This window comes from Pongo pygmaeus, chromosome 12 (assembly GCF_028885625.2).
Source record: "Pongo pygmaeus isolate AG05252 chromosome 12, NHGRI_mPonPyg2-v2.0_pri, whole genome shotgun sequence".
In the NCBI taxonomy this organism is placed as follows: Eukaryota; Metazoa; Chordata; class Mammalia; order Primates; family Hominidae; genus Pongo; species Pongo pygmaeus.
In genome coordinates this window covers 64,959,403-64,981,542 of record NC_072385.2, presented here as the reverse complement: position 1 = coordinate 64,981,542, position 22,140 = coordinate 64,959,403, and the positions used below count along the sequence as shown (strand labels likewise).

The 22,140-nt window shown below is 34.6% G+C and overlaps 1 protein-coding gene across 3 annotated transcripts in view; it reads left to right on the top strand.

Moving 5' to 3' along the window:
- APLF (aprataxin and PNKP like factor) overlaps positions 1-20,271 on the top strand; it is a 109,745-nt gene extending 89,474 nt beyond the window's left edge. Inside the window, exons 9-10 of one of the 3 annotated variants that reach the window (XM_054475525.2) lie at positions 7,640-7,686; positions 18,118-20,271. In XM_054475525.2, coding sequence (XP_054331500.1) covers positions 7,640-7,686; positions 18,118-18,320 — 250 coding nt within the window. In that variant the 3' untranslated portion in view covers positions 18,321-20,271. The remainder of the gene's footprint in view (positions 1-7,639; positions 7,687-18,117) is intronic. The other 2 variants (XM_063648649.1, XM_054475530.2) reach the window with 2 other exon arrangements.
- Positions 20,272-22,140: the final 1,869 nt, after the last annotated feature.

The following is a 22,140-nucleotide window of genomic DNA, read 5'->3' as shown; positions in this document are numbered from 1 at the left end:
AACCTGCTCATTTCTTAGGTCCTCTACCTTTGCCCTCTACCACCCCAGTCATAACCACCATCCTCTCTTGCCTGGAATACTGCAGTAGTTTCCCGATATCCCTGTTTTCTCTTTTGTCCTCATGTAGTTCATTCTCTTCGTAGCAACTGGAGCAATTCTTTAAAGATAAGTCATTTCATGTTATCTTCTTACTCATAACTTTCCAGTGGCTTCCTATAACAAACTATCATGGCTTACAAGTTCTCTGACTTCATTTCCTACTATTTTCGTTTTTACTCATACCCCTTGAAGTGTATCAGTCTTCATTATGTTTTTGTGTTTTACCCAATATCCTAGCTTGTTTTCACATCAGGGCCTCAGCAAATATAAAGACATTTGCTATTTCCTCTTCCTGAAGTGTTCTTCCTTCAGATATGTGTGTGATATACCTCCTCAGAAATGCCGTCTCTGACCTCTCTACCTATATTTTCAGTCACTCTCTATATCCTTCTCTTTAATTTTCTTCATGGCAATCACTTCCTAAAACTATAAATATATATTTGTTTCCTGTCTTATCCACCAGCATATAAACCCCATGAAAGCAGAAACTCTCTGCTTGTTTGCTACTGACTGAGTCTCTGGAACCTAGAACAGTGCTTGGCATATAGTAGGTATTCAGTGAATTTTTATTGATAGACAGTTTGAGTGAAATGGATGGCAATAGGACTGTTTTATTTATTTCTATTTAAACATCGTTTGTAGGAGCATCATCAGGAAATATTAGAAAGGGTCAAATTTTCCATTGGTTTATTATAATTACAAAGATTTATAACTTTGTCATAATGGAAAAATTTATAAACTACTATGTTCCTTACAGTATTTAAATGAGCTATTACCTAAACTTTTTGTTACTTATGCACCTACATCATTAAAATCAGAATAATGTTTTTCAAAATACATATTTTAAAATATAACAGCTCACAAAAATCTGATGTGGTTATGGTTATATAGCTTTATGTTTAGATCTCAAACTGTTAATAATTAACAATGAAAAAAACAAAAAGGACTTTGAGACCGGCTGAGTTACAGAAAATGCCATTTGAGAAAAAGGTTGATGTAAATCTTTTATGAATGAGCTCTGATTAAGTAATCCTCTTCATTGTTAGGAAAAAGATCTGGTGGAATTTGGCATTGCCCTTGAAAGTTATTTCAAATGCTCATATTCCCCCAAAGAGTTGTACAGAGTTGCCATTTAGCTTTGACTTAGGGTTACATGCAAAAGGTATTTTGCCTTGTTACGAAATAACTGACTTTTGAAAATGGAATATGCATAGACAGATGTTAGAAAATATTATATAAATGTGTGAGATATGACAGGGAAAAGGTTCAGCAGGAATTTTATATATTATTGAAGGAAAAATTCAGCTATTTGATATTAATTGACAGTGACTTTTACCAGCACATAGGATTTCTAGCCATTGTTGGATATCCTAAAGTAAAATTGATTTTTGTGTCTGTCTGAATAACTGATATCTCTAAAATGCTTAATAGCATGCAGATTTTTATACACACTACTTTAATCCTTGGAACAATCTTGTATGAGGTAGACAGTGTTATCCCTCCTTTTCAGATGAGGAAAGAGAGTTGGTTCAAAGGAGTTGCCCTAACTTGTACAACCAATAAACAGTGGAGTTTGAATTAGGCTCAGCTCTCCTGATCTTGAAATCTGAGCCCCTTTCACAACATAATGCTAGTGATCCAAAGTTTAAATTGCCAGATGAGAACAGGCCCAAGACACTGTGGCATCTACATCTTCAGCATTTGTGGAGGACTCTTGGTGTTTCTGGTTGAACTGAGTGATTGATTGACTAGAGCTAAGTGTCTTACAATGCTGAGCAGTCTGTATCTCAGGAATCTGATTGCAATAGAGTCTGATTAATATGAGTGTCATATATTCATTGTTTCCTGAGGAAGTAATATGCGTTGTTAATGGCAGGAAATTCTGACATATTTTAGTCTTGGGTTTGTGTAAGAAGATTTAATAAGTACTTTGATTATTAACTTTACAGGTGTGAGTGCAGAGCAATTTCAGCACATTGACAGTATCTTTAACCTGATGAGAATAGCCATTCTCTGGAATATATCCCACAGAAAAACTGTTTTTCAAAGGGTAGATTTCTGAAAATCATTGGAATCTATAGATTAGGGTTTACTAAAAATAAAAAATTGTAAGTGTTAGCATTAACTCGAGAAAGTTTTAGTCCAGAAATTATTAGAGACTGTTTTTTGTACTTCAACCAATGAGAATTTTAAACTTCTGGTTTGTGTTGCAAATGATGGAATCCATGTAAGTGTCCATCAGTGGATGAAGGGGTAAAGAAAATGTGGTATATATACACAATGGAATACAATTCAGCCTTTAAAAAGATGGAAATGATATCGTTTGTCATAAGGTAGATGAACCTAGAGAACATTATGTTAAGTGAAATATGCCAGGCACAGAAAGGCAGATACCACATAGTATCACTTATATGTGGAATCTAAGAACTTCCCACTTATAGAAGCAGAATAGTAGTTACTAGAGGCTGGAAGGAGGGGTGGGTTGGAGAGGTATTGGTCAAAGGATACAAAACTCATTTTGAAAACTTTTGTGTAAGCTTAATTTAAAACATGTTTTTGAAGGAAAAAGGTTGATTATATTCTAGTAGATGGATTGATCTGTGAAAAATATAATTGAAAACCAGCTGGAGAGAGATACTTTTGTAGGTGCTATGAAAGACACTAAAAAGTTTAAGAAAAATCTCATGCCCTCCAGCCGCTCATTTGACAGATGATAGAGATAATGCATACATGTGCAAGTGTGTGTTTGTATGTGTACTGAAAATTTAGATGACAGGACAAGAAATGACATGGTAGGTACCAAGTGGCAAATATAGACAATATATTCTGGAGCTATTGCCCAGTGATTATCAAAGTTACTTTCATGAAAGCGATATGATTTGAACTTAGGTAGTAGTATAGAGTTAGAAGAATATACTTGGCAAAAAAGCTATGAACATGTTCATAAAAATGGGGAAGAATCACAAAGTACTCCCCTAGAGTAGAAACAAAAGATTGAGCTGCTAATAATTGGCACTGAGATTATGAAGGACCTTGAAGGAAAAGATAATTTAAGAATGTAACTTTTGAAGACTCAATTTAGCATTTAAATTTTTATGTAAACCAAACATATCTAAAATTTGTTTTTGAGTGTGTGATTTTGTGTGTGATAAACTATCTTTTCTGTTTGGGCTCATTTTCTTGTTAAAGTCCATCTATTCTGTGAGTTCTGTTTACCATCAAAGAGAATAAATACCCCAACAGCAAATTTTTGAGCCTGTCATAGATATTCTTTTCCTTCATTTTCAGTGAAATAGCTGGCAAAGTTTTATTGATATTATTTCTTTTGCTTTAGGTTGGAAGTTCAGTGTCCAGTTGACCAACTCAGCTAGTTTCTTCTGGTCTGCATTACAGTATTTTACTGTCTTTTTATGAAAAGAGCAAGTTCTAGGAAAGGATGGAAGATTCTCAAAGAAACAACTTTCCCCTTCTAAGGCAGATGCAAACCTGTACATGTACCTAACATTTTTTCCCCTTTTTAAAATATAAAATTTCACATTACATTTTCTGCTCTTCCTTTTTGGAATAATTAAATGTAACACTTCTTTCATAGTTATTTGCTCATTTATTCTGAAATGACTTGCCTTTTCCTAAGTAGGATGTGAGGTTGGTGGATGCAGATGGTGCATGCGAGTGCAACTGGGAATGTTTTCCAAGATAATAGAGAATGAGGAACTACCTTCTGAAACTTTAAGTTGAACCCCACTCCCCCACTTTGTGATACTCTGTCTTCACTTTCTCTTCTTAAAAAGTTACTCTCCTTTTTAATCTTTCTAGCCTGACAACTGATGTCGCAGTTGTTTAATCGGTATTTGGTGCTTAAACCATACTTGAGTCTCTAACTCCTTAGGTTTCATTACTATACTTTATTTAAAAAGCCTGACATTTAGTTACTTGAGCATTTCTAAAGCTGCTTTTGAAGTAGCCAACAATTAAGATCATATTTCACTTTTCAATGATCCTACTTAACTGTTAAGGGCAAAGCAGGAAAAGAGAACTGCTTGGTACCTGAAGCAAACATATATTAAAAGAAGGAGGAAAAGCCTTAATCTCAAATGATTATAGATAGATAATAACAGTAAGACACCCATGTAGAATGTTAACACTTGAAAAATCTTGATGAAGGTATATGGAATTTCAGTGTACTAGTCTTGCCTGCTTTTTAAAGTAGGTATGAAATTTTTTCAAAATAAAATTTACTGAAAATCTCAAATGACTAGTAACCATTTTTTCTAAAGTAAAGATGAAAAATATCTTTGGTATTAATGTTCCCCATTTTTATCTTTCTCCATTCCTGATGCCCAGCATTAATTATACTTTAATAAAGACTGAATTTAATTAAGTCAGTGACCTGCACCAGCATGGTCAGTAGGAAAGATCTTCCCACAAATCATCACCATATCTTTGCTCATTTGCAGCTGTCTTCATCACAGCTAAGTTGTACAGCTTATTTTTTTTTCAAGTTTAAATTTCTTTTTCATCAGAAGGTCAAATTTGGGTTAAGTATGCTAAACACAAAATCTTGTATAGAATCTTTTTTCCAGTTTTCAAAGCTGTTGAATTAGGACCTTAATTAACTGTGGAGTTACACTTTTGCACTGTGTTTAATGCTCGCATTGTAGGAAAAGTTACCAGAAAGAAGAGAGATTAGAGATGAGTGTCACACTGACACAAGGCCTGGCATGTAATAAGTATTCTGTGACTGTTTCTTGAGCTAATAATGAAGGGATCAAAGGCTAACATTATTTATTTACCACCTACCAAGCCCTTAGATTAAAGACTTATTGTGCATTATCTCATGAATCCTCACAACAGCTTCTTGTGAGTATGGGTTCTGTTGTTATCCCCCTTTTACACATGGGAAAACTGAAGCTCAGACAGCGTGCAGGGAGGTGGCTGAGTTAGGATTCTAATGGGGTCTTTCTGACTATAGTCACTAACCTCATACGTTCAACCATAGCATTTCTACCTATAGAATGTTTACCTCGTTTGAGAGTCACTTCATAAGAAAGAGGGTGTTTGGTTGTTGGTTTGAGGAGGATTAATTGTAATTAATCTTGGCTGAGGAGAGAGGATCGCTCTTTTCTTGCTTTTTGAATTAAAACTGTTGTCCAATATGTTAGCCACTAGCCACATGTGGCTGTTTACATTTAAATATGAATTAACTAAATACAATTTAAAATTCATTTTCTCAGCTTTGTTACCCATATTTCAAGTGCTCAACAGTCACATACAGTTAGTGGCTTTGTTGGACAACACAGAGCAAATTTCCCTCATCACAAAACGTTCTGTTGGATACCATTACAAAGATTCCAGGGTTATCAGTTGAAACTCTTGAAAGTAACACTAGTTAAAACCTATCTCAGAAAATAGATTTCATGATTATCACAGCTCTCAAAAGCAATAACACTCTATTTTTCTTGGTTTTATCAAGTAATTTAAATTTATGTATTTATAATTACTTCCTATTGCCCAACAAATTATGATGGAGGGACAGGAAATTGGGATGGGCTCAATGACCCCATACCTGCAGTCCTAGCTGTACTCAAGAGGCTGAGGTGGGAGGATCACCTGAGCTCAGGAGTTTGAGGCTGCAGTGAGCTATGATTGTGCCCGGCACTCTAGCCTGGATAACAGAGTGAGACCTGTCTCCAAGATAGATGGATTGATGGATGGATGGATAGATAGATAGATAGATAGATAGATAGATAGATAGATAGATAAAGGAAGTTAATATTTGGAACAAATATAGTAGGCAGTGCTGGAAACAAGAAAACAAATATTTTTCAAGCAGATGGTTTTATGTTGTTAGAAATTATTTATTTTACTTTGTTTACTAATATCACAATAGTATCGAAGGCACAGAGGAAAAAATACAATATTTTTAAAGTATAATTTTTATTATGAAATATTTTAAACACACTATACTTTTTTAAATGGTGAAAAAGCAGTTGGATACTTTTTTTACAATAGACTCATAAAGGAATTCATAAGTGGAACATTTAATCACCTGATTATTTCAGAGATATTTTAAGAATGTAGTCCATAATTTTGCCTGGACGTCTATCTTAATATGTTCGTTACCCAAGTTGGAAAGCACAAACCCTGGGTGTGAACTTCATCTCCTTAGGCTCACATTGCTCATCTGTCACCTGGAGGAGGCAAGTGTCTGCTGTGAGATCATTCCTAGTACATATTTACATCCTATGACTCATAGACTAGGTTCGGGGCTAGAGATGCACTTCCTGAGACTGGCCATTTTTCTCCATTGCAGTAGATGTGGAATTAGAAAGTTGAATGGGAGGATTTATAGAAAAATTTAAAGTCATATTTTACCTGTTATATAATTTTTTAATTGCATTATTTGCCCTATTTAAAAGAAAGAAAATGAAGAACAAATGTTGTTTAGCCTGAGAAAGAGAAGATTTAAGGCTTGACTTAGTTCCTTTGCCCTAAAAGATATATTATAAGGAGTATTTCCTATCTTCACAGAAGATGTTATTTTTTAGTGAAGAAAATGCTTCTTTAATGTCTACCTTGCTCCTGCCCCGGACTCTGTCTCCTTAGGGGCAAGAATGTGTATCTGGTTAAATATTTTATCCTCAGTGCCTGCTTAGAGCCGGAATATAGTAAAACATTCAGCCAATACTTGCTGAATGAACAAATGAACATTTGTCATGTAAAATAATCACTTCTGACACAGGTATATTCGAAAGTTGTCACCTCAGCACATATCTGTTGTTAGTGTACCCCAGCTGTGCTTTGTCAGTTCCCTAAGAAAAGGGTACCAGTCAATTTGGTCATGATGAATCTGTTGCCTTGGATTTTACTGCTGGGACATTTGGAGAATGTCTTGTACATATAGGGTACCCAAACATTTGTTTAACTAACAAAATAATAGAAGGGATCGTAAGTACGTATAATCAAAAATAGATCTTCAAACACTTTTTGTTTGATTCCAGAATATGTTTCTTTTTGTTTGACTTCAAAATATGTTATCTGAATTTATCAACAAAATTAACTTTTGTGTTTTTTCATAACAAGTGATTGGTGTTCTTTTGAAAGAATACTATTTTCTTTAGATTCAAGAAGAGCCTTAGAATTTTTTAATACTGTAGGCACATACATACTTAATACATACTTGATATTTGTGTCATGAGTTTTGGATTCTATTTTATATTTGTATATATGTGATACATGACGGTTTAAAAATATGATATATTTTGGAAATATATATTTTGTCTTTTCCATCTTTCTAGAGTATAAGTTCTTGAGGTAAGAACTTTGTCTTCTTCATCACTCTACCTTTGCATCTAGAAATGTGCCTGGCATGGAGTAGGCACACAGGAAATATTGTAATTAAACAACAAATGCTTTTTCATAAGAGGCCTATTGGGTCCTAAGTTTATTTGTAAGTTAGTCAGTGTTCTAGTTTAGTGTAAATAGTCATCAACTTTTAGTAATTGGAAGACTAGCTCTTATTTTTGCATTCTTCTTTCAGGAAGAATCCCCAGCACAAGATAGAATATAGACATAGTACACTTCCAGGTAAGTAATTTTACTTCAGAAAATTCAAAATGAAACCTTTAAATGATTTTCCTATTAAACCTAGTTTCCAGTTATTATGAAAATATTTTAAAATCTCTGCTTCTGTGAATTTGTTGAATTGCTGATTTTAATGATTTTTCTTATATTAAAAAAAAAAACACAACTGTGACCCTTTTATATAGCAAATGCTTTCCCCATTGTCCACAATATATATTTGCCTTGTATCTCTTAGGATTCTTTTGTTTGCAAGTACCTGAAAACAAAATCTCAAACTGGCCTAAATGATAATTGACTTCTATAACTAAAACGTCCAGAGCTAGGGCTGGATTTAGATAAGCTATATTGCTTTGGCTCATTAATAATGTCAATAGTGTCCCCAAAGACCCAATTTTTTCCTTCATTCTGTCTTTAGAGGGGTCATTATCATCCTAAGGCTGACTCCTCTTCCAATGAGGGACTTTATGTGTCCTTATTCAGCTGGGATGATAATCACCCGTAAAGAGCACAAACAACTTTGACCCTCATGATTCCTAGGAAAAATCAGAAAATTCACTTTTTATTACTGGATTAGATCACAGTCTTAACCTTGATCCAATCACCATGGCCACTGATTAGTTTGTACCGCTCCTGAAACCAGAATGGAGTCACCTTCATCAGAACCACAGCCATCTCCAATAAAAGCTAGAGCTTTGAGGAAGGGAGGAGGGGGAGAGACACCAGAGAAACAACCATCAAATGTCCTTCTGTCCTACTTACCTCAATCTGTTTTGCCTTCTGTTTGTTATGCTTCTAAACTGTATTTTTCTTCTTTAATAAAATCTGGCTTTTTCATATCATTCATATAATACAGAGGCTGATTCAGCACATAATATTTCTGCTCACAGAGTGAGAAAATAAAATGCATACTATCAAGGCTGCGCTCACTTGCATTTATATGTGTATACAAACAGCTGACTTGTAATCAAGTAAGTGATGAAAGTAAATGATTTCACTATAAGGGAATTCCATTTGACATTTCTTATTGAAACACACTTTAGTGCTTTAGTACTCCAGACATAAAAATATTCCCTTTATCTGAGCTAACATAGTATGGAGGTTACATGTTATATATTATACTTTCTTTGCTGTGGTCATATCTCATGATGTGGCAGTTATGGTAGTTTAATAAAGTCTTCCTTTCTAGCAATAATGTAATTGTATTTGATTAAAAGTATATATTGTTGACAAATGGTAGCATTGTCCCATGCAAGAGCATTTGACACATTTATATAACTTCATAGAAATAGGAAATATTTATCTAAAAACTATGACTACACATCATATAGCATAGTTAAAAATATCTGAATTTTTGTTGAAAAATTTCTTGAAATTATTGAAGTATTTTTTGAATGAAGAACATATTTTAGGACAATTAACTTTTTAAAGGAAAACTTTATTGAAAAGATCATTTTTAATAGAAGTATAGATATTTTAAAGGAATAAGTTTAAGGCTATAGGTTTAGTCTTATATTTTTAATGTACTTTCGAAAGTTGCTATGTGGCAATATAATCAGAACATCTCTTACCCTACAAAATCTAAAAATTGGGGATTTTGAGTATTTCAAATATTAAATGTTGAGGTATCATTGTATTTTTCTGATTTAGAGATCTCTAATACAGAATTCTAACATACTTGTTTTTCTTGTATCCCAAATCATTAAAATTTAACAGTACCCCCAAATGTTAATCTCAGCTGTGTATTGATTCATTTACTCACACATTCATGTATTCCTTTGTTGAATGTCTTCCATGTGAGCAAAGCTACAGAGAGATGAGAGCCGGCTCGTAATTGTGGTTATGGGAACCAGCTCTGGGTCTCCCCACTTGCCGTGAGATGCTCTGAAATCTCCGGGGAAAGGGAGGGAGTACTTTCTGCTGGGGATTATCAGGTAGACTTGATATGAGAATTTTAAGTAAAAGTTGGCCCTTAAGATGGTAGGATTTCAATCACCTTTGTTTCTTTGCTGTGTGGGAGGTTGGTATAGGACATCACAGGCAAAGTGAGAAATAGATCAGTCAAAGACATCAAGGTAGAAGTGTTGTAGTTGGAGTTAGCAAGTGGATCATTTTAATTGATGTGGAAAGTCTCTGTGGCTACTGTGGATGATGCTAAAAGGGTGTAATGAAGCTAGATTATGGAAGCTCTCGACAGCCAGACCAAAGACATGGGCACTTTGGCAGATAATGATGAGCCAATATTTTACCAAAATCAAGCTGGTGATAAACAGTTTGAATTAGAGAAGGGGAAGCCTGGAGATTAGTTAGATAGAATAAAGAGTTAGAACTAGGGCTGCCATCATGAACATGGAGAGGTTGGATTGGATACAAGAGGGATTTTTGAAGGATGAATCAAGAGGATTTACCAACTAATCAGTTGGCTGTGATATGGGGATGAGGTAAATGAAGTCAGGATGACTCAGGATTATAGTACACATTATCAGGAGACTGGAGAAGACACATGATAGAGAATAGGGTGAACTAGGGAATTTTGTTGTTTTTGCTTTCATTTAAACATGTTGAATTTGAGGTGGGGGTATCATAAGAACATATATAACAAGATAATGCAATTATTAATATAGTGCCAACATTAAAATAACTACATTAAACTCTTACTCTTTAATTTTTGATTTGTAATACCCCTAAAACACTTTCATCTATAGGGTTCTTCTATACATGTAACAGTTTATATAGTGCATTCTGTTTCTTGTAGGTTGGACTCCTGTCATTTGTTATGTTTCTTGTATATATAATTGGCTTAAAATTTTATTTAAGTCTCCACACTTTTTCAGAGTGCTACAATTTTTGCACAAGTTATTGAATGCAAAAATAACCAGTACCAGGAAGATTTTGTTTTATTCTTTTTTTATTTTTTATTTTTTTAAATATATATATATTTTATTATACTTTAAGTTCTAGGGTACATGTGCACAGTGTGCAGGTTTGTTACATATGTATACATGTGCCATGTTGGTATGCTGCACCCATTAACTCGTCATTTACATTAGGTGTATCTCCTAATGCTATCCCTCCCCCCTCCCCCCACCCCACAACAGGCCCCGGTGTGTGATGTTCCCCTTCCTGTGTCCAAGTGTTCTCATTGTTCAATTCCCACCTATGAGTGAGAACATGTGGTGTTTGGTTTTTTGTCCTTGTGATAGTTTGCTGAGAATGTTGGTTTCCAGCTTCATCCATGTCCCTGCAAAGGACATGAACTCATCCTTTTTTATGGCTGCATAGTATTCCATGGTGTATATGTGCCACATTTTCTTAATCCAGTCTATCATTGTTGGACATTTGGGTTGGTTCCAAGTCTTTGCTATTGAGAGTAGTGCTGTAGTAAACATATACGTGTACATGTGTCTTTATAGCAGCATGATTTATATTCCTTTGGGTATATACCCAGTAATGGGATGGCTGGATCAAATGGTATTTCTAGTTCTAGATCCCTGAGGAATCGCCACACTGTCTTCCACAATGGTTGAACTAGTTTACATTCCCACCAACAGTGTAAAAGTGTTCCTCTTTCTCCATATCCTCTCCAGCACCTGTTGTTTCCTGACTTTTTAATGATTGCCATTCTAACTGGTGTGAGATGGTATCTCACTGTGGTTTTGATTTGCATTTCTCTGATGGCCAGTGATGATGAGCATTTTTTCATGCATCCGTTGGCTGCATAAATGTCTTCTTTTGAGAAGTGTCTGTTCATATCCTTCGCCCACTTTTTGATGGGGTTTTTTTTTCTTGTAAATTTGTTTGAGTTCTTTGTAGATTCTGGATATTAGCCCTTTGTCAGATGAGTAGATTGCAAAAATTTTTTCCAATTCTGTAGGTTGCCTGTTCACTCTGATGGTAGTTTCTTTTGCTTTGCAGAAGCTCTTTAGTTTAATTAGATCCCATTTGTCAATTTTGACTTTTGTTGTCATTGCTTTTGGTGTTTTAGACATGAAGTCCTTGCTTATGCCTATGTCCTGAATGGTATTGCCTAGGTGTTCTTCTAGGGTTTTTATGGTTTTAGGTCTAACATTTAAGTCTTTAATCCATCTTGAATTAATTTTTGTATAAGGTGTAAAGAAGGGATCCAGTTTCAGCTTTCTACATATGGCTAGCCAGTTTTCCCAGCACCATTTATTAAATAAGGAATCCTTTCCCCATTTCTTGTTTTTGTCAGATCTGTCAAAGATCAGATAGTTGTAGATGTGTGGTATTATTTCTGAGGGCTCTTCTGTTCCATTTGTCTATATCTCTGTTTTGGTACCAGTACCATGCTGTTTTTGTTACTGTAGCCTTGTAGTATAGTTTGAAGTCAGGTAGCATGATGCCTCCAGCTTTGTTCTTTTTGCTTAGGATTGACTTGGCAATGCAGGCTCTTTTTTGGTTCCATATGAACTTTAAAGTAGTTTTTTCCAATTCTGAAGAATTTTATTCTTTTTTAGCTGCCTCACCTGTTGACAACATTTAAAGGAAATTATCATCAATATTTTATCTAATTATTGGGTTCCTCCTTTCTGGCCTCTGTTATTGTGTGATATGTATTATTCTAGGTGATTGATACCATTTGTGAAAATGTAGAATGTTCCGCTGATAGCTACTTTAACGTTTCTCCATTTCTACAATTGTATACATGTATGTGCTTATATATACTTTTTTATTCAGAAGTTGAAACTAAAAGATCTAGAAAGAAAACTATTAAGGAGGCTTAGTGGGATTTACATGAAATTCTATAAATTGCTGCTTAATGTGTGGAAAGCTAAGAGAATATGGAATATGAAAAAGCCTGATGCAATGGAATTATAAAAAGAAATGAACTTTATATATAATAAAGTAGATCAGAAATATACAAAAGCTAAAATATGAATACCAACTAGTTGCTTAGTGCATTTTAAAAAATTAGTCTTTAATAGTAAAATAAAGCATTATTAAAAATGTTTGTTCTTGTGGATACAGTAAATTTTCATCTTTAGGAATATTGAGGCAAAATATTTATTTACTTAATAAAAATTAACATACTAATTAGTCCTAAGATTTAATAGAAAGTAAAAGAAAATAAAACGTGAAGAATTATCAATGTTAAGCTATTAATCTGCTGTGAAGCACCTGTCATCTTAGATCTAACACCAAAAAACTTTGGTAAAAATCTGCAGTTTGGCTGGGTGTAGTGGCTCATGCCTGTAATCCCAGCACTCCGGGAGGCCAAGGCAGGAGGATCGCTTGAGCCCAGGAGTTCATGACCAGCCTGGGCAATAGAGTGAGACCACATCTCTACAAAAAATAAAAACAATTAACCAGTTGTGGTGATGGGCACACCTGTGTTCCCAGCTACTTGGGAGACTGAGGTGGGAGTATCACTTGAGCCCAGGATGTCAAAAATGCAGTGAGCCATGATTGTGTCACTGCACTCTACCCTGGGCAACAGAGCAACACCCTGTCTCAACAAAACAAAACAAAACAGTGCAATTTGAAAAGATTTTTCTCCATGCAAAATCAACATTTCTTCTGGCATGTATGTCGCACAGTATACTCTACAGTAGTTTGAAGACTTAGTTCTTGGGATAAGAACTAATGGTGAAATTTTAAATTGTAAAAGAAATATCAGAAAAACATTTAGAATTGTCATTCTCATATTACAAATTCCTCTGCATATATAAAAAAAATCAGAAATTACCACATTCTAATCCCATATAGTAAATAATATGTTGTTTTAAACATGTTAAAGAGTTTATTATTTTTTCTAAAAGTTATTTTTCATCACTGTGGTAGTTCAGCATTACCCATCAGTGTTTACAAACCAGTGACAGCTTATTTCTCCAGTGCTGGCTTCAAGTAGTCAAGCTGTCAATCCCTGTCCACATTTCATTTTACTTCACTGATTTGTAGAGAAAATGAAGGTTCCTGTTGTGGCCTTAAAATTAGAACTCTGGAGTTAGAAATATCTTTGTGATCATTTAATGTTTGATGTGTAGTTTAAAAAGTAATTTCCGGCCAGGCGCAGTGGCTCACACCTGTAATCCTAGCACTTTAGGGGGCTGAGGTGGGTGGATCACCTGAGGTCAGGAGTTCAAGACCAGCCTGACCAAAATGGTGAAACCCCATCTCTACTAAAAATACAAAAATTAGCTGGGCATGGTGGCGGGGGCCTGTAATCCCAGCTACTCAGGAGGCTGAGGCAGGAGAATCATTTGAACCCGGGAGACAGAGGTTGCAGTGAGCTGAGATTGTGCCATTGCACTCCAGCCTGGGCAACAAAGCGAGACCTTGTCTCAAAAAAAAAAAAAAGGTAATTTCCATTAGGTTAAGTGACTTGTTCGTTGTCATGAGCTCATTTATAACACAGATAGTTGGACTTCTAACCCCTGGTCTAGTCCTCTTTCTCTTAAACTGTGCTATTTTAAAGAGTCTTTTTGTTGGGTAAAATGTGAATGCACATTATCACATAACATGTCCTAATGATATCTCAATAAGACAGTTTCCTTTCAGATTCAGAAATCACTTAACAGCTTTACAACAGATAAAAACAGATAAAAAGCCAGAACAACTTCAGGTTCTCAAAGACAATCAAATGAGAGCAGCAGTAACTAGCAGGAAGAAATTTATAAGCATTCTAGGCAAAAATAGAGAAAAGACTTATTTCTTTCAAGTTTACCTGGACTTAGAAGTGTTAACCCAAATTAAAAAAAAAAAAAAGAAGCTTCTAAGATAAATTTACTTGGGAATATTGTAATGAGAATATGTGTGTTATTGTAAAAATCAGTATTCAGAGTATTTTCCAGGTGAGTAAAGTTTAATTTTTTTTTGGCCCAGTTACACTGAAAGGCAGACTCTAAAAACACCTTCAGACTCTACTAGCAATTTTTTAAAAAGGAAAGTCATCTAGGTAGCATTTGTTTTATATAATATTTAAAGTTATTAATTGAATTTTCCACAGTATCATCTATTAAATAATTGGTCCCACAAAGATAATCACATGTCAGCATTTACAACCCTGTTATGAAGGATCTGTGTGACACCACTAACAAAGGACACAGAGCTGAATTCTAGAGCTGACTTTGTGCTCATGTCATGACTTGGCTTTTCAAGTGTTTTCACTTAAAGTATAAAGTACCTGTTCATGTGAGTTAAGGTGGATTAAATTTGGCTACTAGCCACGTTGAATTCTGTTACAGATGGTTTTGTTAGATTCTGGACTTCCTGTAAGAAGAACGTGAATGTGTAAAGGTAAACATAAAATGTAAGTGATGACAGATATAAACTTTTTTCTGAGTAAACAAACAAAATTCTTACGATTAATGTGGTCTTACTGCCTCAACAAATGAGGCTTCTTAATAAGTTGCTAAATATTTCCAGGGTTCACTGAGGCTTCATTTAGCAGAATTAAAGTCTTTTATGTAATTCATTATATTGACTGGCAGGCTAGTGATCAAAAGTGTAGGCTAAAATAAGGGTTTCTGTAAAACTAAAGATGTTCAGTAGTTGATTTGCAAATGGTTCATTTATTCATTCATTGATATATTCAACAAATATATTTATTAAGTGCTCCCACATGTTAAGCGCTGTTGTCTGAGCTAAGGACACAGTAGAAACAAAGCCCTGCTGTTGCAGAATTGTACACAGATTGGCAGTGCACACATAAGCAATTATTTGATGTCATGTGTTGATAACTAGAAGAAAAATAAGCTGTATAGGAGGACAGAACAGCAAGGGCGTGACATGGTATGGGGAATACCATGTCAGATAGGATGGTAAAAGAAGCACTCTGATAATTTGACATTGGAGCCAAAGCTTGGAGGAGGGAGCAAGCCAGGTGATTATCTAAGGAAGAATATGCCAGGCATTGGGAATCATGAATTTAAAATCCCTGGTGATGACCATGGTTGGACTGTTCTAGGAGTAGCAAAGAGCAAATAGAATTGGAACAGTGTAAGTAAACAGAATGGCATAGGGATGAGATCAGAAAACTACCAGTGGGCTAGTTGAGTAGAGTCTTCAATGCTGAGACCTGTAAATAAAGACTTTAGATTTTATTTAGAGTGAGATAGAAAGCTATTAGAAGGTTTTCTGACTTTTTTTTTGTGAAGAATAGACTAGAATGGAAGCAAGAGAGCCAGTTAGGAGGATATTGTATTCAGGAACAAAATGATAGTATTGGGGCCAGGGCATTAGAGTGGATGTGATGAGAAGTAGTGGATTTACTTTGCAGGTAAAGCTAACAGGATCTCTTGAGTTATTAGATGTTGGGTTCTCGGTAAGGGATATTAAAGGATGACTACAAGATTTGCTAAAACAACTAGATGGTTGGATGATTAGAGAAGTCATATATTCAAGACTGATAAATAGAATGACCAGATCTGGGTGAAGCAACTAAAGAGTTATGTTCTGGAAATGTTATATTCCAGGTGCCTGTAAGTCATCCAAGTACAGATAATGCTTAAGTATCCAGATAAATGAGTCTGGAATTCAGAGCAGTAGGTCAGGGCTTAAGATGTGAATTTGGGAATTTAGGACATAAGACTGGATGGAATCATCTAAGGAGTGAGTTAAAGAAGAGGTTCCGGCTCTAAAATTTAGAGATTAGGATGATGAGGAAAATCCAGCAAAGAAAACTGAGAAGGAGCAGCCAATGAAGTGAGCAGAGAACCTGGAGTTGTTTCACCTTTATATCTGTTTTTCTTGTAAAGCTGGTAAGCGATTTCTGAATCTGAAAGGAAACTGTTTATTGAGATATCATTAGGACATGTTATGTGATAATGTGCATTCACATCTTAGAAAAAAAAGTTATGTGTATAAGGTACTTCCAAGAGGAAAATAGACAAAAATAGAGATATTGATGTTCTTTCCTTCTCACTCCCTTTCCCGACTACAAACTGCCTTCCAATTTTTAAAAATGCATTTTGTTATTTTAAAAATATGGGTAACTGAGATTAGACATAAAACATGCCCTCAAGATGTTTACAGAAGCTGTATATACAGATATATGTAATGCAAGATTTTCCTTAAGGAACTGGTGAGCTTCCTACTATAATGAGAATTGGGCAAGTTATTATATTGCCTTTTTAGCCTTGGCTACCAAGAATCTTGGGGATAAATTTGATGCTCTATTTTTAATAATTGTGTTAAAAATTGAGGTTATCATATGTGTATTCTGCTTTTTATGTTTTTGGTTTCTACTTTTATTAGCATTTTATTATTATAAGCTGTCTCAAATCCTTTCTGGAATGAGTACTGATATTAAGAAAAATATAAATGTATTGGGCTATAAAGGTTAAAAGGACAGATACATTACTTCCTTTGTCATTTTTCTCATTTTTCCCAATTCATTGACTTTATTTTTAAAATTATAACTATATGTTGCATGTGAACATTTTAGAAAGATGTTAACCAAAGTATATACTAAAGTACAGACATTAATGTTTTTAACCTATACATTTGCTGTTCATAAGGGACTGTCCTCTGCCATTCAGATATCTAGATAAAATCTTCCTAATTGTTTCTTAAATGTTCCACACTGTCCTAGAGTCTTTCACTGCTTTATTTTAAAGCAACTCTGTAGCTCACTGTGGAAGGAGTAGGATCGGGGAAGAAATGAATTTGGAGACAGAAGAATTCTAGTATTATAATATTACTTAGAAATCTGTAAATTCTAATGTCTATTATTATGGCAATCCTAGTCTTATTGAAACATGAACTGTAAGAATATCTTAGACCTATAAAACTAAACTTTCCAAAGTACCTAAGCTCACGCCCTGATGTGTCAGTAAGCTTTTGCTAGGTTTGCTGTGATAACAAACATTTCTAAATTTCATTGCCTTATAACAATAAATACACTTATTTAAGTGTATTTCTCCTTATTGCAGCTGTGAATTGGCTGTGGCCCAGTGCCATGTGTATTCTCATCCTGGAATCCAGACTCAGGGATCAGCCTCTATCTGGGACATGCTATTCTTGTGGCAGAGGGGAAATGGCAATAGCAGAACCAGAGAAAGAGTCTTAAAGCATCCTTTTGGAAGTGACACACACTATTTCCACTCAAATTTCTTTGGGCAATCACTGAGAAGTGAGGAAGTATAATCATATCACAGGAAGGGGCGGTGAATAATTGGGGCAAAAATACATTCTACCACATGGGAAGATGGGATGTTGTGAATATGATTATGAGATTAAGGAACCATTATTATTAATCCCATGGGTCATTTTAGTTTCAGGAGCCTCATGGTAGGAAAAGTTAGAACAATAAATAACAAAGCATCATTTTAGTTCCGTTTCCAGAAATTTGTAGTGGTAAGCTATACATTAATAAAATTAATTCTCTGGATGCAGAAAGACATTTTATAGGTAGATGTCTGTCATCCCAGGTTGAGTGGTGATTGATGTGTTGTGTACCAATCTTCTGTTTTGCAGTGAGAAATGTTTTAGATGAAGATAACGATAATGTTGGGCAACCCAATGAATATGACCTGAACGACAGCTTTCTAGATGATGAGGAAGAAGACTATGAGCCAACAGATGAAGATTCTGACTGGGAACCAGGAAAGGAAGATGAAGGGAAGGAAGATGTGGAAGAGCTTTTGAAAGAAGCAAAAAGGTTTATGAAAAGAAAATAGTAACTAACTTCTGTAGTCATATCTGCCTTACATTTACTTTTTCTTTGTGGGAAAACATTTATGAACTAAGGAGGTACTTAAGTGACAGTTATTTTCCTTCTTTTGATAGTTAATGACTTTTACTACTGACTCTTTACAAATGAGACATTGAAACATCAGCCTTCAGTATAATAGATGGAATTTTTTGTTGCCTTGCCTTTTCTTTCCTACTTAAAGCACCTGGAAATAGGAAGACAGAGAAGGTAGAGTAAAAATGGATATTTTTTATGTACTTTGTATATTGGTAATAAAAAGTAAAAGCCATAGGTTGCATAAAACTTTGGTCTTTTTAAATTTTTTTTCTAAAGATTATGGAGTACTCTGCAAGTATAACCAGGCAAATTACATGAAAACATGCCTCTTTTCATTGTTACTGAAGTAATTCTGTAAGCAGAACCAGGCTTTAAAAAATGTAGCCATTACATAATGGTGGTTTTTTTCTAGTACCTTAGATGTGAGCTTTGTAATTTCACTTACTACTTTTATCCTTCAAAACTTGGGAAGATTGGTTCCAAATGGGTACTGAAAATAGATTCAACTAGGCTGTAGAAGAGAAATGTTCACCATGCAGGGAATGCTATTTTGTGTTCCACATCTGCAATTTACTGTATGTTTGAATTTAAAAGTAAAAAAACTCAAAAAACTTGACCTTTTTTTTCAAATTAAAGTCCTAGCTGATTATTTTAACTCTCAATGTGCTGTCTTTATATTAAGAATAGAGAAATGACATAACTTTCTCAAATGACATTAGTTTTGCCTTAGTTTTTTTGACCTCAGATGAAAGTAGCAAGTTGTTTGCCAGTTGAAAGTTCAAGATTCTGGCCTCCCAGATCAAGAAGAAACCACTTATTCTCCAGTTTTATGAAGTATCTTTCTGTATTTCTGTTCTAAAACTACTTTAAGCCCTATGATGCTCTTCATATTAAGTGACTTTGAATTGTTAAAATGTAGTTTAGAATCTTTAATAACAGTTGGGTTGTGTACACAGAGCAGGAGATATTTATTGAAATCATAAATCACTAAGCCAAAAGAATCTTTGTTAAATGCTATTATTTTCTACTCTAAAGGAACCTAAAAATTTATATCTTAAAAGATCAAAACATATTTATAATAATATTTTCTCATTGCTTTAAAATATATCTCCCAGTAATTATACAATATTTAAATATTTACTTAAACTGGAACAAGAATAAGGTAAACATTTCTCTAGACTATAACCTATTATTCTGATTTTTATCTCTTATTGTTATTTGGGAACTATTTTTCCCCTTATAATGTCCCTTTAGCCTTGGTAGTATAACAAATCTACAAATGTAATATTTAACTTATTCTCATCCCTGTCACTAACTTAATCCTTGAAGTGTTACTTAATCTACTCCTAGGTATATACCCAAAGGAACTGAAAACATTTCCACATAAAAACTGTACACAATGTCAATAGAAGCATTATTCTTAACAGCCAAAAAGTGTAAACACCCAAATGTGTATCAACTGATGAATGGATAAGCAAAACATGGTATATCTGTGCAATGGAATATTATTTGGTCATAAAAAGGAATAAAGTACTGATACATGCTACAACATAGATGAACCTCGAAGGCAAGTAAAAGAAGCCAGACACAAAAGGCCACATACTGTATGAACTCATTTATATGAAATTTCCAAAATAGGCAAATCCATAAAGACAGAAAGCAAATTTGTGGTTGCCAGGGACTTGGGGAGGAAGAATGGGGAGTGACTGCTAATGAGTATAGGATTTCCTTTTGAGTGATAAAAATGTTCTAAGATTAGATGGCAGTGATGGTTGCACAACTCTGTAAATATATTACAAGCAATGCATTGTACACTTTCAAAGGGTAGATTTCATTGCATGTGAACTATATATTTCAATAAATCTGTCACAAAAAAGTAATGCAAAGGGTAATACCAGTCTTTTAGAAGGAAAAAAAATTTAATATCAAAGGATATTCTTGGTAGTAATGTAATAGTTCATGGTAGCTGCTTTTTAGGATACAGTTTTAATGCAACTTTTGTAATCATCCTGAAGACACTTTTGAGTATAACTATTGTATAAATAAACATATAGGTTAATTGACTGAAGTGTAATGAAAATGAAAGTGTAATTGGACTGTGTTTAGATCTGTGTTTTCCAAAACAGAGGGAAAACCGGTAACATTAGGCTGTCAGTGGTCTCAAGAGCACCATTAACAAAGCTTGATTTTTTAAATTAATTGCTGTTCTATACAGTGGATAAGAGCCAATTCTCCCTGTCATGGTGTTCATGGAACTGAAACTCTATCCCAGCCTCGTTTGTCATGGTAAAAATTATCATATATACATTTCTCACCTATGTGCCTAATTTTAAAAGCAAATATTTTTTGGCTAAACTTTTGAGGGGGGATGGGTTTTCTAGTACCGTGGGAAACTGGAGACCTGAAGAGTTTTGGGGGACACTTGAACACTGACTTTGGTGTTTTCCCCCGGTTGAGGATGGCCCTATTGATACTGAGTTTCTAGAACTGGAGGATCCTAAACATTCGTTGTAATGAAAGCATATAGATTGTGAGCATAATTATTCCAGAATGTTGATGTAAAGCTGAGAGTAAATGGATAGTTTCTTACAACGAATCGTTCAGTGTCACCAGCACACCTCACTGAGGGGGAAACTGTCCACCAGCACGCTGCATCCAGCCCTGCTCTGAGACCACCTCATTTCCATTCAGTCTCTTTGTTGGCCAGGAGTCCATAATGGTGTATGCATGTGGGGGAGGGGGATCTTTTCCTGCCAATCTACAAACCTAGCCTACAAAGCTTCACCTCTACAATATGTACTGAAAGTAAAGTGATAAAGAATAATTATGATTGAGATTATTATTGGCCACCCTAATATAATGTACATAATAAACTTTATCATCATAAACAACCATAGTTATACTCTGTTGTGCCCAAGATACTGTCTTAGGTGTCAGCAATTCAAAGAATAACATATAGACTCCCTATTTTCAATGTGCTTACTCTCTATTCTGGACAACAGGATATTTATTCATTCAGTGACAGTGACTACTAAATACCATGAAAGATACAAAGAAGAAAAAGAAATGGTATCTACAGTAAAAGATTTTACAAAGGCAATGAGGCAAGCATTCAAATAACGTAGTGGACAGAATGGGACCAGTCAGAGAAGGAGAAGCTAGAGTGTAACTGAAATACCCCTCTGGCTGTATACTGAAGTATATACAGTCTCAGTCATGAGAAAATCGTGGTGTGATTGAGTTGCAGGATGAACTAACAGATTTTTTTATGGAACAAGATTTTTACTTGAAAGAATGACTGGCAGACATATTATGATTATTCAAACTTGAGTATTTGGCAGATGTTTTATCAAACATGAACTAAATGAGCCCTTTTTTCAAGGAAAACAACCAACAGTATTTGCTGTAATGCTGAAATTTGAGCTTTTAAGCAAAAATCAGAATTTTGGAAAAACTTGGATTCATCACCATTAGCTTGATAGCTTTTCAAAACTATAAAAACTATTCTGATGATATTGTAGGTGATATGATATAATAAAATGTATCAATATTTGGAAGATCTGCAAAACTTAGTGAGCCAACATTTTCCACATAACCAGTGTATGATGTTATAAAACCAGGCATGGGTAAGAGATCCAGTCAAAGTGTAAGATGAAGCAATGGACTTAATGTAACAGAGTCTGTTAAGTTCATTAATATGGTTTCAGATTCCATATTTCAACTAATCTTCCAGAAACTGCCATTTGTCT